This window comes from Monodon monoceros, unplaced genomic scaffold, assembly GCF_005190385.1.
Source record: "Monodon monoceros isolate NGI ecotype Baffin Bay Population unplaced genomic scaffold, NGI_Narwhal_1 Super_Scaffold_1, whole genome shotgun sequence".
In the NCBI taxonomy this organism is placed as follows: domain Eukaryota; kingdom Metazoa; phylum Chordata; class Mammalia; order Artiodactyla; family Monodontidae; genus Monodon; species Monodon monoceros.
Genome location: NW_021703765.1, coordinates 41,907,472 through 41,923,350, shown reverse-complemented (window position 1 = coordinate 41,923,350; position 15,879 = coordinate 41,907,472). Strand labels below are relative to the sequence as shown.

The following is a 15,879-nucleotide window of genomic DNA, read 5'->3' as shown; positions in this document are numbered from 1 at the left end:
ATTGTTGATGAAGAAATGACACAGATAGAAAAAGAAGCATTGTTATCTGTAGATAAGAAAATTCTGAAAGTTTTACTTTTCATATATGACATTTCTTGTTTTTTACAACTATAAATATGTTTATATTAGGAAATTGAGCACTGCAAGGTCAATGACCTCCATCAACCTACCTAAAATAATTTTTGTTAAATTAGATTCACAACATGCTTTTCAAAAGCATATCTGCAGGTGGTATACAGAGATATGCAGGTACTGCTAAGTAGCCATGTGATAATCAGGCTTTATTTGTTAATATTTATGTTACCTCTCTGTCTAGCTGAGATGATGTTGTGGTGATCACACCTGTAGCTGGCTGCATAAAAAAGAGGGTGCGTGATGCTGGTAACTGCTCGATGATGGAGTACATTAGACGCGTGTGCAGTGTGTCAGGCTCATCTTCGTCAGTTGCACAAACCTGTCCCACGGTAGTACCTACATATAGAAAAATCCTCTTTAATTTCAAAAACTTTTACAGTTTCAACTTTCCCTTTATTTGACTCCTCTCCATCTACCACAAAAAAGTTTTGGACCACATAATTGATAATAGTAATAGGTTTTATACATTTTCAGACTTCTATATAAAATAGCACTTACTTTTAAATATCCCAGCGTTCCAACATTTTGGAATTTGGTGACCATATTTGTATTTACTGTATTTATTGTATAAATTTATAAATGTTGATAATATCCCTCCATGGCCTTTGTATTCCTAGACTAAAGAATTCCAATTATTCTTCAACCTTTTTCTATTTGTAAGCCTACACTTAAATTGATCATATGGGTCAGTTTGCTCTGAAAATTCTTGGTTTAGTTAGATCTTTCTAAGGGAAGACTCAAAATCTGCATTCCGACTCCTAGTTGAAATGGTCAATTTTCAAAAGATTGAGAAAATATATTATTCTCCATGACCTTTATGATAATGCTCAGAATACTGTCTATCATTTAATCACTATAGAACATCAGCCAGCTCTCTTCAAGGCCAAGACATCCATTGCTCAAAGACTTATTCTTTTTCAGAAAAGAATATTCTAAAATTATTCTTAGAATATTTAGAAAATATGGTCTCTTAAAAGTATTTATTTTACCTCACACAGGAAGGCAAAGTAACATTGAGTCACTCCTATTTTTCAGGCACTGTGCTTAGCCTTCAAGGTATATTGTGCTTCATTTAACCTTCAAAACAACCTTGTATATTAATATCCCATTTTACAGATGAGGAAACCAAGGCTTGTCAAGATTAGGAAACTTGCCCAGGGTCATGTCAGACAGCTAGCAAAAGGCAGAGTAAAATGCCACCTACAGCCACCTGTCTGGCAAGTCCCTTGTTCTTGGCAGCAGGATGTGCCACCTCCCAGGGGCCACAGTGAAACTCAGCTAATGAATTTAAACATTAAGTTGCCGTATATTGCCACGGTAGGTACTCACCAACTCTGCAGTTTTCAGAAACATTAAAAATGTAAGTTGTTTCTGTAAAAATTGGGAAGTTATCATTCTCATCCTCGATTCTGATTAGTAGGGGCAGTGGAAGTTCTGGAGTATATCCATCCTTAGTTGTTGCAAAGGCAACTAGCTGTGAAGAGAGTAAAATTGAAAAAGAAATAAAAGCAAAAAAAAATATGGTTCAAACTTGCTTTCGCTTTGGCTTTCATTTGGAGACTGTTCAGCATCACAGTGTGGATTTCACCATTTGTTACTGTTTTTGGATGTGAACATAACCTTAATGCCAGAAGAGATGGTTAATTTCATGGTGCACTATAGCATTTTATGTTTAAATTTATCTAAGATAATAACGTAGCTAAATTTGGTTACCTCACCATTGCTGTATTGTTGTTCATGAGTGTAAGGGTTTTTATTATTATTTTCCCGAAAGTGTCTTGAGAACTATTTTGCTTTGTTTGAAAGTTTCAGGTGCATGAATTTTAAATACAATTTTCTGGATCTTTTATAACTTTGAATTCTTAGGATTCCAAATTCCCCAGGTGCAGTTAACTGAGATATTATTTTATTTTCTAATTAGAATTTTAGGCATATTGATGATTGTATTTAGATAACTTTCTTCATAAGAATTTTTTAATTTAAAAAGGGGGAGTCAGAAATGGACCAAATGAGTGGTTATAAATTGGGTCTAGAGTGCGATTTATTCTTTTGATTTTATAATATGAATTTCAATTCCAATTTTTCTCATAACAGCTATCATAGAAAGAACAGACCATCACAGGTACTTAGAAGGTCATGTTGTAGTAATTCTAAAGCTAAGTAATTACATCATCCAAAATAGATATAAAATAATTAAAACTAAGTTAAGCAAAATGACCAGCTCCTGTTGGAAAATCAACACAACATTAGGTTAAATTCTTATATATTAACGCTCATCCCACCACAGGAGGTTGCCCAGATGATGAAAAGACCTAGTTATCCTAGTTAAGCACTGTCCACACTCCTTACTTGCTCACCACAAGTTAACTTTCTCTCATTGCAAAGGTACCAAGGCTTAACTTCTGAACTTGACTTACCTCCTACGGTATCACTCTCAGTACCATAAGGAGGTTCACAGATCTTTTCTGCCAAATAAATAGCTACTGTTCAAAGTGGTACTCTTTTTTTCTTTTGAAAAGAATAATAGTAAACTGTAATTCCCAGAACAATCCAATAGAATCGAAGGCTATTTATTCTATAAAATTCTTTTTGCTGCCAGTCAGGTCCGTACTACCAGATATACCCAGAGCACGGATGCCAAAAGTCAGAAAACAGTCAAGAGTAAATGAACTGAGGAAGGCAGACGAAATAGCCACGTTTAATTTTACTAATACAATATGTAAACTTTAGACTTTACCTCAAAAGATGGATACTTTTCACGATCTACAGGACGAGTACAAAACAGGTTTCCAGTATCTCTCTCTACATAAAATAAATTTAGAGGTTCTTTGTCAACTCCAGGCCCACTTATGGAATAGTAAATAGTGTAGTTTTGTGCTGTATCAGATTGAATCTAGAAAGTAGACATCATATACATAAAAGACAAATTTGTATTTCAGCAAAACTTCATTTATATACTTATGCAATCATACTGACATTTTACAATAAGTAATTGCCCTCTTTAATTTATTATTATGTCTGAATAAAAAGCAGCAATAGAATAAGGAAGCTTAATAATTGTGAAATTCAAGAGCAAGGCATGAGGAAAATAATGTAATAGCATCTTAGCTTTCCAGAATAACTAAGAAGTACTTTAAAGGCTACATGTAACTACATGGATCAAGCATTTTGGACTTTCCCTGTCTTAGATAACAAAGTATTCTGAGCATGAAAATTTATCCTTCTGTCAAAGTTTTACACCTCAAGTTTTATTATATATAACATAATATTTGAGACACTGGTTTTAAAGTATACTGTCAGCAGGCAAACATTTGGAAAGTGGTTTCCTTAATTAGTTTTTGTTATTTCTCAGCATCTTCTCTATTATAGGGGCTAAATGGGAGGATGAAAATGAGTGAGAATGGAAATGACGTAATATCCTGGCAAGTGTGCTACTTTGGTATTTGATTCAAAAAAATTTTTTTTCCAAATTGTTTTTATCCTTTTAGTAGGATCCTTATCTATTAGGATGACTAACAATTATTTTCTAACAATTTCTTTCTCAACTTTAAAATGCTCTTTTCTCAGCTGCATTGAATTTGTTGATGGGATATAAACAAGGATTCTCTCTCACCATTTCAAGAACTGGGGGAAAAGAAACCTAAGAGCTAAACTGAATGGTAGTGACCACTGATAAGGGAGGAAGGAAAGAAGATTTGCTGGAGTTTCCACTAAAAATGAAACGGGAGAGAAAATGTGGATCCAGTATGATTTAAGCAGTGGACCTGGGAAGAAACCATGGAAAGGTGTACGTGTCTTTCCCCTTCATGGCATTTGACCTGTTATCAACAATTTCATCCTTTGTTATGGAAGATGTTTTGGGATTTTCTAGACTATGCCCAGGCTCTGAGATACCCTTGATGATATGAAAATTCATTAAGGAAGCATGTGTTTGACAGTGCTATATGGGTTTTACAGTTTTATAAATGGCTTTTGCATGACTAAAACTGCAAAAAAAAAGTATATGTAGGTATAGAGAGATGCATTTATACCATATATTGAAACATATGATAGACATACCCATACATTCATACACACATACTTTTTAAATAACTGCATACTCATTGTCTAAATTTTTTACAAAGATGGAAACCATAGACTCTCACAGTGGAAGGAAAGTAAATTATACCTGTTGAAGAAAAAGTGGGAAAGGACCCAAGGAATTCTCAGACACTGAACAAGGAATAGGAGCCCATCTTCTCTTGGCACGTATTAGAACTTTTTCTTGAGAACGCCTTTTCCTCAGTACCTCAATTTAGAAGACAAAAAAATATTAATAATAAATATTATTTACTTAAAAGCCAACAACTACATTATTTTCAAACTTTAAAACTCTGATACATCTTTCTCCTCTCACGAGGATTAGCTGGGGAGGCGTAAGACCATGGTAGTGCTTGAAAACCAAACGAAATGTCAATACTAGAAAAAAAATAACCAAGAAATCCCTGCCCTAACTGTTATCACAGCAATCCTCTTGAGAAAATAACTTGGTGGGAACATGGAAGAGAGAGAGATGAAATTGGAAGCCTAGAAGCAAAACTGAAAAAAAAAAAACAACTGTACTGTTGCCACACTGCCATGCAAAAACATGGGAGGAGAAATATGCAAAGAATGTAAGTAGACAGGTGCCCTTCTAAATTTAGCATAAGCATCTTCCACTCACCGGCAACTAGGAAGAGCCAGGGGACCAACAGAGAGATCTGTGTCAGAACGAGGAGAGAAACATGGTGACAACTCTCAAACAGCTGTCATGAGTAATGGCCAGTGGTTGAATGAAGTCATTTTGATCTTGGATGTCAAAAAGTCATAAGTATGTGTGAAGTCCAAACCTTAACCTAAAATAGTCCTCCATTTTCTAAGACTAAAAATTATGCTAAGATACATGAGACCTATCTCTGGATGCCTCATGTATCTCAGAGTAATTAACCATGTCATGACCCTATACTGCTGCCTAGAGTAGGACACCATCCTAAGTCATTAACATGCCATATGAGTTCTTGAATAATTAAAAGCTACAAAGTCCAAGTTATATACAAATATCTTAAACAATAATGTTTCTTGTTTTGGAAACCTATTCCACAGTGAAGATCAAGAAATGCTTCTCTGTGTCTAATCTCAAGTTCTCATGCTGTCCCATATCCCAATTTCTCCTTTTATGTCCCAAATAAAAAGAAATTATAATCTGTGATAACATATGTTGAACAACCCTTTTCCATTTCAAAAATGTTAACTTGAGTCATGACTTTTATTCTTCTTCAAGCTAAATTATCCCATATCTTTTTTGATTCACATTTTCCCTAGTCATGTTAGTTCCACCTGAAGAAAACAGTTCGTCATACTTCATTTTTATACTTTGGTATACCTTTGTTTGTTGCTCTAAAAGGACAAGTATTTTCTTCTCTTCTTGGGTATCTGTGTTGGAAAGTAATACGGTAAAAGATCTCTTCGCTGAGGACAAAAGAATGGCATTTGTTGTATAGACTGAACCATCTTCTAAAATTTGGAAATCAGGATCACTTGAATGAATTAGATTTGCAGATTTAAAGCATTCCTTCAGGTTAACTGTAGAAAATGTACAGAGCAATCATTTGTAAGGTAAAACAAAGCAATATACAGCTTTAACAGTAAGCTATGCATTTGAGGTGGGGCAGTCAAAAACTTTAATTACACTGACACTTGTAAGTTTTGCATTTTTAAAAGGATATATGAAACTATACGGTTAATTCAGTTGTGCTTAACTAAACGTATCCATCACTTCTGATATCTACTTCACAGCCTTTTAAAGAAGAGACATTTGTTCTGAAATCAAAGCATGTGAACTCTACAGTCTGAATATTAAACTCACACCAAAAAAGTTTTTCTTTATTAACTGAAACTAGCCACAGAGCAATACATGAGAACACTTAAAATAAGTTAAACAGAATCTAGAGATTAAAACTGGCAGTTTTTACATTAAATTATTACTGAACTCTTTGCATCTGTTGTTAAATAGTCATCGTATTCTGTGTCTTCATTGGTCTGATCTTTTGGTATACATTTGAGTTATATGAAAAAAATAATGGAAAAAAAATATGTGGAAGTAAATGTTGTAAGATGCCAAAATATTTTAGGATAAAAATCCAAAAGCAACACCTTTAAACTCAAGAAATAGTTTCAATACTATTTTTCAATTTCATAGACGTGTTATAACATATACCATATCCTTCGTCTAACGTAAATATTAGTAATTACTCAAACTAAACAATTTTAACTACTTTATATAATCATGTTTTTCAATAAAGTACAATATTCCATTCATTGGATTGACACCATATATATTTTTTAAAAAGTATTGGAATGTACTATATTACTTTTAACTATTAGTTCCAATAGAGTTATCCTCCTAAAGATTACACTAATTTTACAAGATCATATACTGAATTAGGATTTAGTACATATTTTGGCACTTTCTTACCTCTACCAATATATTTTACAGCATCTAGTTTGGAGGGAACATGTAGTGTCACTGTTTTGCAGGCATCACAGGCAAATGTTAAGATCTAAAAAAATCAGTATTATACATTAAAAAGAGCCTTTTCATGTGTACATAGTTTATACAAATTTGTGTAATTATAAATCTGTTTATATAATTAGCAAAATAAAATAAAAACATACACTGGATTAAGAATTCAGAAAAAAACTGCATAGAAGAGAAGAATAAAAACAACAGACTAAGAGCCATGGATCCCTCCCTCACAAAGCATGTAAACTCAGAGAACTGCTTATCCTCTTGGGCTTTGTTTCCTAGTCTGTAAAATGAAGTTAATAATAATTTCACTAACTTAGTGGATATACTGAGAAACCAATGACACCCTTTTGTGGGAAAGCACTGGAAACTATTAGGAAGGCAGCACAGGTATGTAAAAGGAAAGAGAAACAAAAACAAATTTAATGAGCCAGCAAGTTGTTTCAATTAACTGTCAACTGTCTATGAGTTTTGTTACCAAATCAAAAATATCCTAAAGAAAATTCCAATGCTTTTAAAGAGAAGCACTGACTCATTGCCATGGAGTGACTTAAAAAGTATTTACATATGACCCCACGCATATAAGCACACGACTTTGAAATATGAACTTGTTTTGAAGTTCTCAATAATGAGAATTAAGGTCAGTGTTAAAAATATTTCACTTAAAAAATTTAAATGATTTAGTGATTTATGCTGAACCAATTCCAATACAATATATATTTGAGCACACTGAAAATAAATTCTGTTCTCTCTGAAAGTTTATAATGGATGCTTCTGAAAGTTTCACAGTTTTTTGCAAAGGTTTTTGACGAAAAGCAAAACAGCCAACCAGCATTTACACTGTTATTTAAGCTTTTATTTTTTTGGGCCGTACCGCGCGGCCTGCAGGATCTTAGTTCCCCCACCAGGGATCGAACACATACTCCCTGCAGTGGAAGCCCAGAGTCTTAACCGCTGGACCGCCAGGGAAGTCCCTACACTGTTATTTAAAAGTCTATAAACATAAATTAAAATCATCAAAATTTGGATGAAAATTTTTATTTCCAAAATACACTAAAGACCCTTTAAGTATCTAATTTAATTATGTATGAAGGGCCAAGCATGGCAGAGATTACATTTCATTTGGAACTCAGAGATGGACATGACAAAGAGACTGTACTTGAATTAGAAATAAAAAGATGAAAAGAATCTTCATTGGTTGCATAGCCCAGAGAGAATAGGAGTAGAATCAGACATGTGAAGAGTCCAGCTCAAGGTGACAGAAGGCATACACCCACTGATTCATTCAACCAACATTTCTTCTTTCTGCCTAGGTGCCAGGAAGTGTTCAAAGGCTACTACGGTGAACAAAGAGAACTTGACCTCACAGAGATTATTTTACACTAAAAGACAAAAAGTAAATACACAAATGCACAAAGGTCACACAATGCCAAGAGTAAGTGTTACGAGAAAAATAAAACAGGAAGAGAGGGTGATAAAGACCAGAAACTTGAGTGAAAGCAGGATGCAAACCAGTTCACTAACTGGGGAAGAGTCTTCCAGGTGGAGCGAAAAGCCAGGCCAAAGGCCCTGGGAGGGGACTTCACCTGGTGCGTTGAAGGAACAAAAAGAAGGGTGTAGCAGTAAACACAGTGAGGGAAGAGTGAGAGGACATGATATTGAAGAGACAATCATAGGCATATCATGTAGGTCTAAAAGGCCACAGTAAGGAGTGCAGATTTTATTCTGAGGGCAAAGAGAAGCACAGTAGGTTTAGACACTGTGGAGTGGTGTCACGTGGTGAGTATTTACACAGACTCATTCCGGTGGCCATGTGAGAACAGACTATGGGGAAGACAGAGTGGAAGCAAGGAGACCCATTGGGAGGAATCTATCTGAGAGGAGAGGTGGTGACTTGGACTAAGGTAAAAACGATGGAAAAGGTGAGAAGTGGCCGAATTAAGACAATATTTCAGATAACAGTATCCTGGACATCCAGTCATTCATGCATTCAACAAATACTTACTGAATGTTCTAATATGTACTAGACACAGCACAGTAAAAGGGATTCTCATGAAACATTCAATTCAAGGATAAGACTTATTTGTAATTTCAATAATGGAGGATAAAAGCTATGACAGGGAAGTACAGGATGCTTTGGGAGAGCACTAGGAACCAGCCTCCTCTAAGAGCCAGGTGAAGAGGGGCAACAAGTTAGCCATGTCACAGGGAGGCAGAGCTTGTATGCTGCAAACATAGGAACTGCATATGCAAAGGCCCAGAGATGACACAGACTTGAAAATGCAATTTGCGATGGTTGATGCATATAGCACAAGAGGGACAGGAGTTTAAAATGGATTCACAGAAGTAGGTGTGGGACAGGTCCTGAACAGCCTTAACAAAGTACACACATATATTTTTCTTCCTAAAGATAATAAGAAACCAAAGATTTGTTTTAAGCAGATAAATTACATAAGCAGCTTTCTATTTGAATAAGGTTAACTCTGACCAGTGTGACAAATGAATTAGGGGAACAATTTTCATTTCCAATAATGGGACTTAGGGCATTCAGTCCAACCCCCAGGCCAAAACTAAAAATGATGGATACATGTTTTTAAACCATCCTAAAACCATCCAGCTAGGCAAAACCTGAGGATAAAGCTGGAACACAGTAGTAACCAGAAACAACTTCTAATCTGAAAAGATTAGATTCTGGCTTTTTGGCCTCAAGAGAGGGGAGTGAAATCAAAGCACAGACCTGCCTAAGATCTAGGAGAAGATCCGTCCACATTAATCTGGATCTCCAAATGCGAAACCTTCATTGTAAGAGTAAGCTAGAAGTAAACTGGTCCTCACATGGATTTGTGATCCACATTCACATCACTCATTTGTTCTAGGAAACACAAGCCGCTAATTAGTTTAAAGAAGCCCTGGCATGTGATCAGCACCATAGGTGCTGAAAACCATTTGACCAAGTCAATAACCATTCTTAAATTTTTAAAAAAAGTGCCCCCAATAAGAATTGATAAGTGCTACTTCAATAGAATTTTATTTTATATTATAATGACATCATCGACGGAAAAGCATTAGCAGTAGCCTCACTTAACTCAGAAACAAGATAGACTTCCCAAGGGTCATCATCTACAGCTAACATTACATTAAAGTATATTAGGCAAGAGAATGATATTAGATGGCATATGAATTGAAAAGAAAGAGGTTAAAAAAAACCACTATTTGCATTTGATATGACTATTTATCTGGAAAACCCAAGGAAATTAACCACAAAACAATAAGAAAATTTCATAAGGGAGCAGAAACAGCTATTAAAATACAGAAATCATTAGTCATCCTACACATAAACAAAATCTGTTAAACAATATAATGGAAAAGAAGAAATCATTTTCAAAAGTGATAAAAAGTTAGAATACCAAAAAGTAAACTTAACAAGAAACATGTAAAGTTTATTTGAGAAAAACCTGAAACTATTTCTGAAGGACACAAAAGCAGACTTGAACAAAAGAAATATATATTATTATTTTGGATAGTAAAAAATCAACAACGTAAGTATATCAATTTACACTAAGTTAAATTATAAAGTTTATGATCCCAATAAAAATCCCATTGGGCTTCCCAGGTGGCACAGTGGTTAAGAGTCCGCCTGCCGATGCAGGGGACACGGGTTCGTGCCCCGGTCCGGGAAGATCCCACATGCCGCGGAGCGGCTGGGCCCGTGAGCCATGGCCACTGAGCCTGCGCATCTGGAGCCTGTGCTCCGCAACGGGAGAGGCCACAACAGTGAGAGGCCCGCGTACCGCAAAAAAAAAAAAAAAAAAAAATCCCATCAATATTTTTTCTGGAACTAGACAAGCAGATATAAAATGTAATAAGGAAAAATAAACAATTAAAGATAGAAACATTATGAAAAAGAAAAGCAATGAAAGGATATTAGCTTTAGCAGATACTGAAAGGTCTTATGAAGTCTCAATAATTAAAACAATGCAGTATTTGGTATATGAATAGACAGAAAGAGAGTAGATGCATATAAATTGGAAAGGAAGAAGTAAAAGTTTCTATTTACATTTGTTACAATTGTATATAGACCATAGGGGTTGTAACTTTTTGTTAACACTCACTAGCCATTTATGAGTTTCTATTTCTCCACATTCTTGCCTACAGGGCCTGTTGTCAAACTTTTGGATGTTTGCCAAATGAGAAATGACATTTCAATGTATTTCTTTCTTTTTTTTTTGCAATACCATTTTTTAATTATTTTTTTTAAAGATTTTTTTCTGATATAGACCATTTTTTTTCTTTTTTCCTTTAACATCTTTATTAGAGTATAATTGCTTTACAACCAATGTAGTTTTAAATTCATCTTTCCTTACTATGAGTAAGGCTGAAATATTTTATGGGACATTTTTATTACTTTATGGTTTTTCAGGTCCATGTTCATGCTGGACTTCTTGACTTAGAAGAGCTCCAACCACAAGATGGAATTGTATAAGGAATGATTTCGATTTAGCAGTGGAGATCCCTGATGACCTCAGAGAGACAGAAACTTCATTAGGTGTTTAGGTAGAGGCAGCGTTCAAGTGGTTACTAAATGTGTGAGGTGAGGCAAGATGAGGAAGTTGGGAGAAGCTGATTCACAGAAGGGTGATGGAAGGGAAATGTAAGGGGTGTCCCCCAAGCCATTTTTATTTAGTAATGTTCCTACTTTTCTTTAACACGTCTATCACACATGAGGCTCACAACCACAACAAGCATCTGAGGCTAGCAGGACTTTGCACAGACATGCACATGAGCATCAGAACAGCTTAAGACCCACCAAGCCTTCCAGCCAGAATGCAGTAGGATGAGGCGGGTAGCCACAGCCACCCCACTTCTGGCCTATCCAGCTTTGAAGCTAAGGAAGGCCAAAGAATGAGGATTATTCAACTTTATTATTCAACTTTATTATTATTCCCTTATATGTGCTTTCTTCTAAAAAGGAAGTGAGAACACACGGAAAGTTGTGTGTGTCCGTATATAAGATCAAAGCTATTTATGGCCTGTGCCTTTTAGTACCCGTGCCTAATCATGCCTTTTCCTTCAAGGGCAATGTTTAAAAAGAAGTGTCAAAAAAAAAAAAAGCGTCAACTTTATTAAGAATCTAAGCAAAATCCGTTCCTTTTGTCATCAAAGACATATCTTACGACCGTTATTTACTCCCCTCTTGATTTCCTCAGCTGTGAACTATTACTTGCTGTGCACCCGGCCCTGTGTATGTTATTAATGTGCCCCGGGAATTTAGTTAAGGGTTTGAAGTCCCTGGAGTTCCATGGGAAAGGCATTCTAATAACAGTAACAACTACAATTTCATTAGTTAAAAATTTCAGGACTTCGTTGTAAAACGAGAGCGGTAGAGTAAGGGAAATTACACGGATATTTCCCGCCGCCAGTTGCACCCCTCCCAGAAGGAATCCTCCCTCTGTCTGTTCTCCAGGTTCGTCCCCTTGTCCTTCAGGGTTAGGGACTGGAGCCCTAACGCCTGCGGCTCAACGTGAAAGGACACTACGCGCTTTGACCTCTGTACTTGGTCTATGTAAATTTTGTCCTTCCAGGGGACCCAGGAAGCCCTGACTGGGGAACCTCTGATCCCACAGTCTCCCAGGGGCTGCTCTCCCCGCACTGGATTCCTATGCCTTGAGGTCCCCCAAAGAGACCTCGGTCTTTCCTGCCAGGGAGGGGGGCTATCCCTTCCGAATAAGGCCACCTCCTTTTTCCCTCCCAGCTTTGGGGTCTTTGCTATTGGGTTCTTTAAAGCGGGAAGGAAACTAGAGCTAGAGGGCTTGGCGGGGGATGGAGGAGCGGGGAGAATCTGTATGCCTCCGAGGCGAGAGATCGGGAAAGCCACTTCCCCGAAGTTCAAGGGGGATGAAATCTCACGTGCTGACAACAATGGAAACCGTACCAAGGACCACCTAGGGCCGGCCCATCTACTATCTTTAGGCGCAGAGGGTGGAGACCGCCCCAGCCCCAGCTCTTCCCTCCCCCCTTCACTCACACACTAAGATCAAAAGTCGCCTAGTCCTTTCACCCAAGGACCTGCGATTTCGATCCCCAGCGGCTCCCCTCGTCTGCGCCCGGAGCCCGGCACTGAGGTCGAACGGACTGCCCCGCCCGGGGAGGTGCGCGAGGCGCAGAGGAGCAGCGCGCGGCGCGCAGCGCTCGCCGGCTTGTACTCAGAGGCCACGGTTTGGGACGGGCGTTTGCAGCCGCTCATCTGCCTGCGCTGATCACATCTACCGGAGACACTCTTCCCCTCCCCTGCGGGATCGCTGCGCCCAGCTCGCTCTCCTCTGTCTGCCCTCCCCCCTCCCCCAGCCTACGGCACTTTTTTCAGCCAGCCCCAGGGCCAAGAACAGCCCGCATGGGCCGCCGCCACCACCAACCCCCGCTCCCAAAGTTTCCCCTCCCTCCCCCATGGGTCCGTGCGCCCACTCGGGACCGGGGTCCGGGCAGCCACTCACCGCGAGGGTCAGCAGGAGTTGCCAGCAAAGGGCTCCGCTCGCGGAGCCTGTGGGTCGCGCTACCGCCATGGGAGGACTCGGAGGCAGGTCGCCGGCTGAGGCACCCGGAAGGCCGGGGTGGGAAGGCGCAGCCAGGCGAAGGGCCGCGGGCCAGGCGCAGGCTGGGCCGGCCGCGCAGGAGTGCGAGGCAGAGGACGTGGCGCGCGGAGGGAGCTGCTTTTCTTCTTGGTTTTTCTGAAGCTCCTGCGTCTCACCCCAGGAGCTTTTCCTCTGACCGAGGGTGGGGTTCCAGGCGCGTCCGAAACACACCGATCGGCCCCTCCTTGGTATTTTCTCAAGTCTTTATTTCTGGAAGAACGCCAACAGGTGGGAACTCCCTCTCGCCGCCACCCTTTTTCTGTGCTAGGTGTTTCTCACCGACGGACACCACCCATATGCCCCATCTCCCCACCGCCCCGGTATCCGCCTTGAGGATTAACAGCTGACCCTGCCCAGCAGAAGTCCGGACTGTAACGAGACTCGGTCCCCGAGCGCGTCCTGCCGCAGGAGGGGGCGCGCTCCCGGCCCCGACTCCGCCCCGTGCGCAGCGGCCAGTTTCAGACCCGCAAAGGCCGCCTGGGAGCTGGAGAGGTCGCGTTTTGTGTCACAGCTAGCTAAGACCCGCCTATTAGAGGGTTGACCCCAGGTAGACTGTTTTATACACTCTTTGCTGGAGTTAATTTACTGCAGACATCCAAGTGCAATTCAGACAGAGGTTTCATCTGTGGCACACCTTTCTTGGGGTCTTGTTTGGTTGTTGTTGGTCTTTTTTTTTTTTTAACAGAAATGTCCTGGCCAGTATAGCAATGATACAAGGAAATTACAATAATTAATCAATTAAAATAAGGGAATCCAGGCATCAAGGGTGAGTTACTACTGAAAATACATCTTGTAGACGTTGGTTAAATGTGGGCCTACTGATTTCATCCAAGACCCTCCTTTGTCACAGTTAAAGCCAACCACTGACCTTCTTGTAACTTACCTCCTAAATTGGACTCCCGGACGTCTGAGATTTCTCTCTTCCCTTTCCACCATAAAAACCAGAGTTCGTGGTAAGAAAAGAAAAAGAATAGGATAAAATGTATGTTTTGGTTTGAAGTATACTTAAACTAGATGAATTATAGGAGTACTTAACCTGGAAGATTAAAGTATAAAAGAGGTATGCTTGCAGCTCTTCAGAAAGCAATGACAGGGCATTCTGAATCATCCTCCTGCACCTCTTTTCAATTATGGCTTAAACCAGGGAATGCTGACCACAAAGGAGAAACTTGTCTGTTCCATTTCATTTGGTTTGTCTCCACAGGGATGTGTGGAGAAAACTTGTTTGAAAAGCCAGCCGTGATACATTTCAGCTCTTGAAAACATGTACAGTCCTAATACCATTATACACAGAGCCAAAATTATTATAATATTGACCATATACTTAAATTCAAAAGTATTGTCAAACAGTACCCGCGTTACATTCTATGTATTAGTCCCATGCTCTGTTTTATTACTGAATGACAAATAATGAGCTGTTCTGTTGTCTCCATGTATATAAAATTTATCATTGAAACTTTGCTTGTAAAATAAGCCTGGGTCATCAGCACGAGACTATGGTTGACATCGTTCTGTTTCCATAATTTTTTAACCCTCATGTTTTTTCCAGCAATGCTTTCATAAACACACCTCATCCTATTAATGAAGATATCATGATCTCTAGCGTGAAGCTTTCCAGAGGAAGAGAAGCAAGCTAGTTTCAGGTTTAAGAAATCTACTCAGGCTGTCATCATAGCCCTTGACAATAGGACATTTCCAAACTCTTGCCTACCCCTCAACTAAAATGCCTAAGGGTAGCTCATGTTTTTCCACATTCCAGAAAAGGGGAGAAGAGCAATTTGAAAAGAATTCGCCTTAGATATTTATTTTCATCTTTCACATTACGTAACTGATTGAGGCTACTAAGATGGTGATTTGTTTGTTTCATTGTGATTCTTTAAACAAAGAAATGAATTATAAACTCTAAACAAGGGGCCCAATTAATTTAATCGATTTAAATTAGACTATATGGCTTCTGAAATAGATTCTTCTATACTACAATTTTGAAACAACAGGTATAAATTTGAAGAGACAATGAAATATGGGAAGATGAAATTTTTAAGTATGTCTTTTGGCTGTGAAGATGATTTTGCTGACTTGAACTGGTTTTCCATTCTGCTATAGTAAAGAGTGCACCGGACCAAAAGTCAGGACCAAGTTCCTTTGTGTCTTGGGCCACTCATGTAACCTTAGCGCTCAGCACGCCTGTTTGTTAAGTAAGATAATTAAAGTAATACTAGGTGCTGTCTATGGCACCTTCCACATCTAAAATTAAACTACTTAGACTCCTTGTGGCTTATTTTTGAGAAGTTAGCTGGAAATAGGTGTTCCTTTCCAAGTAGAAAGTCAGAACCAGAGTTGTCCTTAAAAAACTGAACAAACAGCAAGGCACTTGGGGCACATCTCTGCAACCTAGCTTCACAGTTTTCTAATTTCAGAAACCGGAAACTGAACATATTAATGGCAACAAAAAAATACCACTTACTGATATGTACACAGGGACAGCTCTCTTTGAGCTGCGTGATTCCACTGTTGAAGCCTGGGGAGAAGGGTCCATGTGGACACGTGATCTTTAGGGTGCCTCTATCTTGG

General features: G+C 38.8%; 1 protein-coding gene across 3 annotated transcripts in view; it reads right to left on the bottom strand.

Moving 5' to 3' along the window:
- Nucleotides 1–13,683, bottom strand: part of LOC114900842 (desmocollin-2-like) — a 32,447-nt gene extending 18,764 nt beyond the window's left edge. For all 3 annotated transcript variants that reach the window (XM_029232339.1, XM_029232354.1, XM_029232347.1), the window contains exons 1-7: nucleotides 13,171–13,683; nucleotides 6,629–6,713; nucleotides 5,537–5,736; nucleotides 4,304–4,423; nucleotides 2,873–3,028; nucleotides 1,465–1,609; nucleotides 305–471 (exon numbers count right to left, since the gene is read on the bottom strand). In XM_029232339.1, coding sequence (XP_029088172.1) covers nucleotides 305–471; nucleotides 1,465–1,609; nucleotides 2,873–3,028; nucleotides 4,304–4,423; nucleotides 5,537–5,736; nucleotides 6,629–6,713; nucleotides 13,171–13,239 — 942 coding nt within the window. In that variant the 5' untranslated portion in view covers nucleotides 13,240–13,683. The remainder of the gene's footprint in view (nucleotides 1–304; nucleotides 472–1,464; nucleotides 1,610–2,872; nucleotides 3,029–4,303; nucleotides 4,424–5,536; nucleotides 5,737–6,628; nucleotides 6,714–13,170) is intronic.
- Between the last annotated feature and the right edge of the window lie 2,196 nt (nucleotides 13,684–15,879).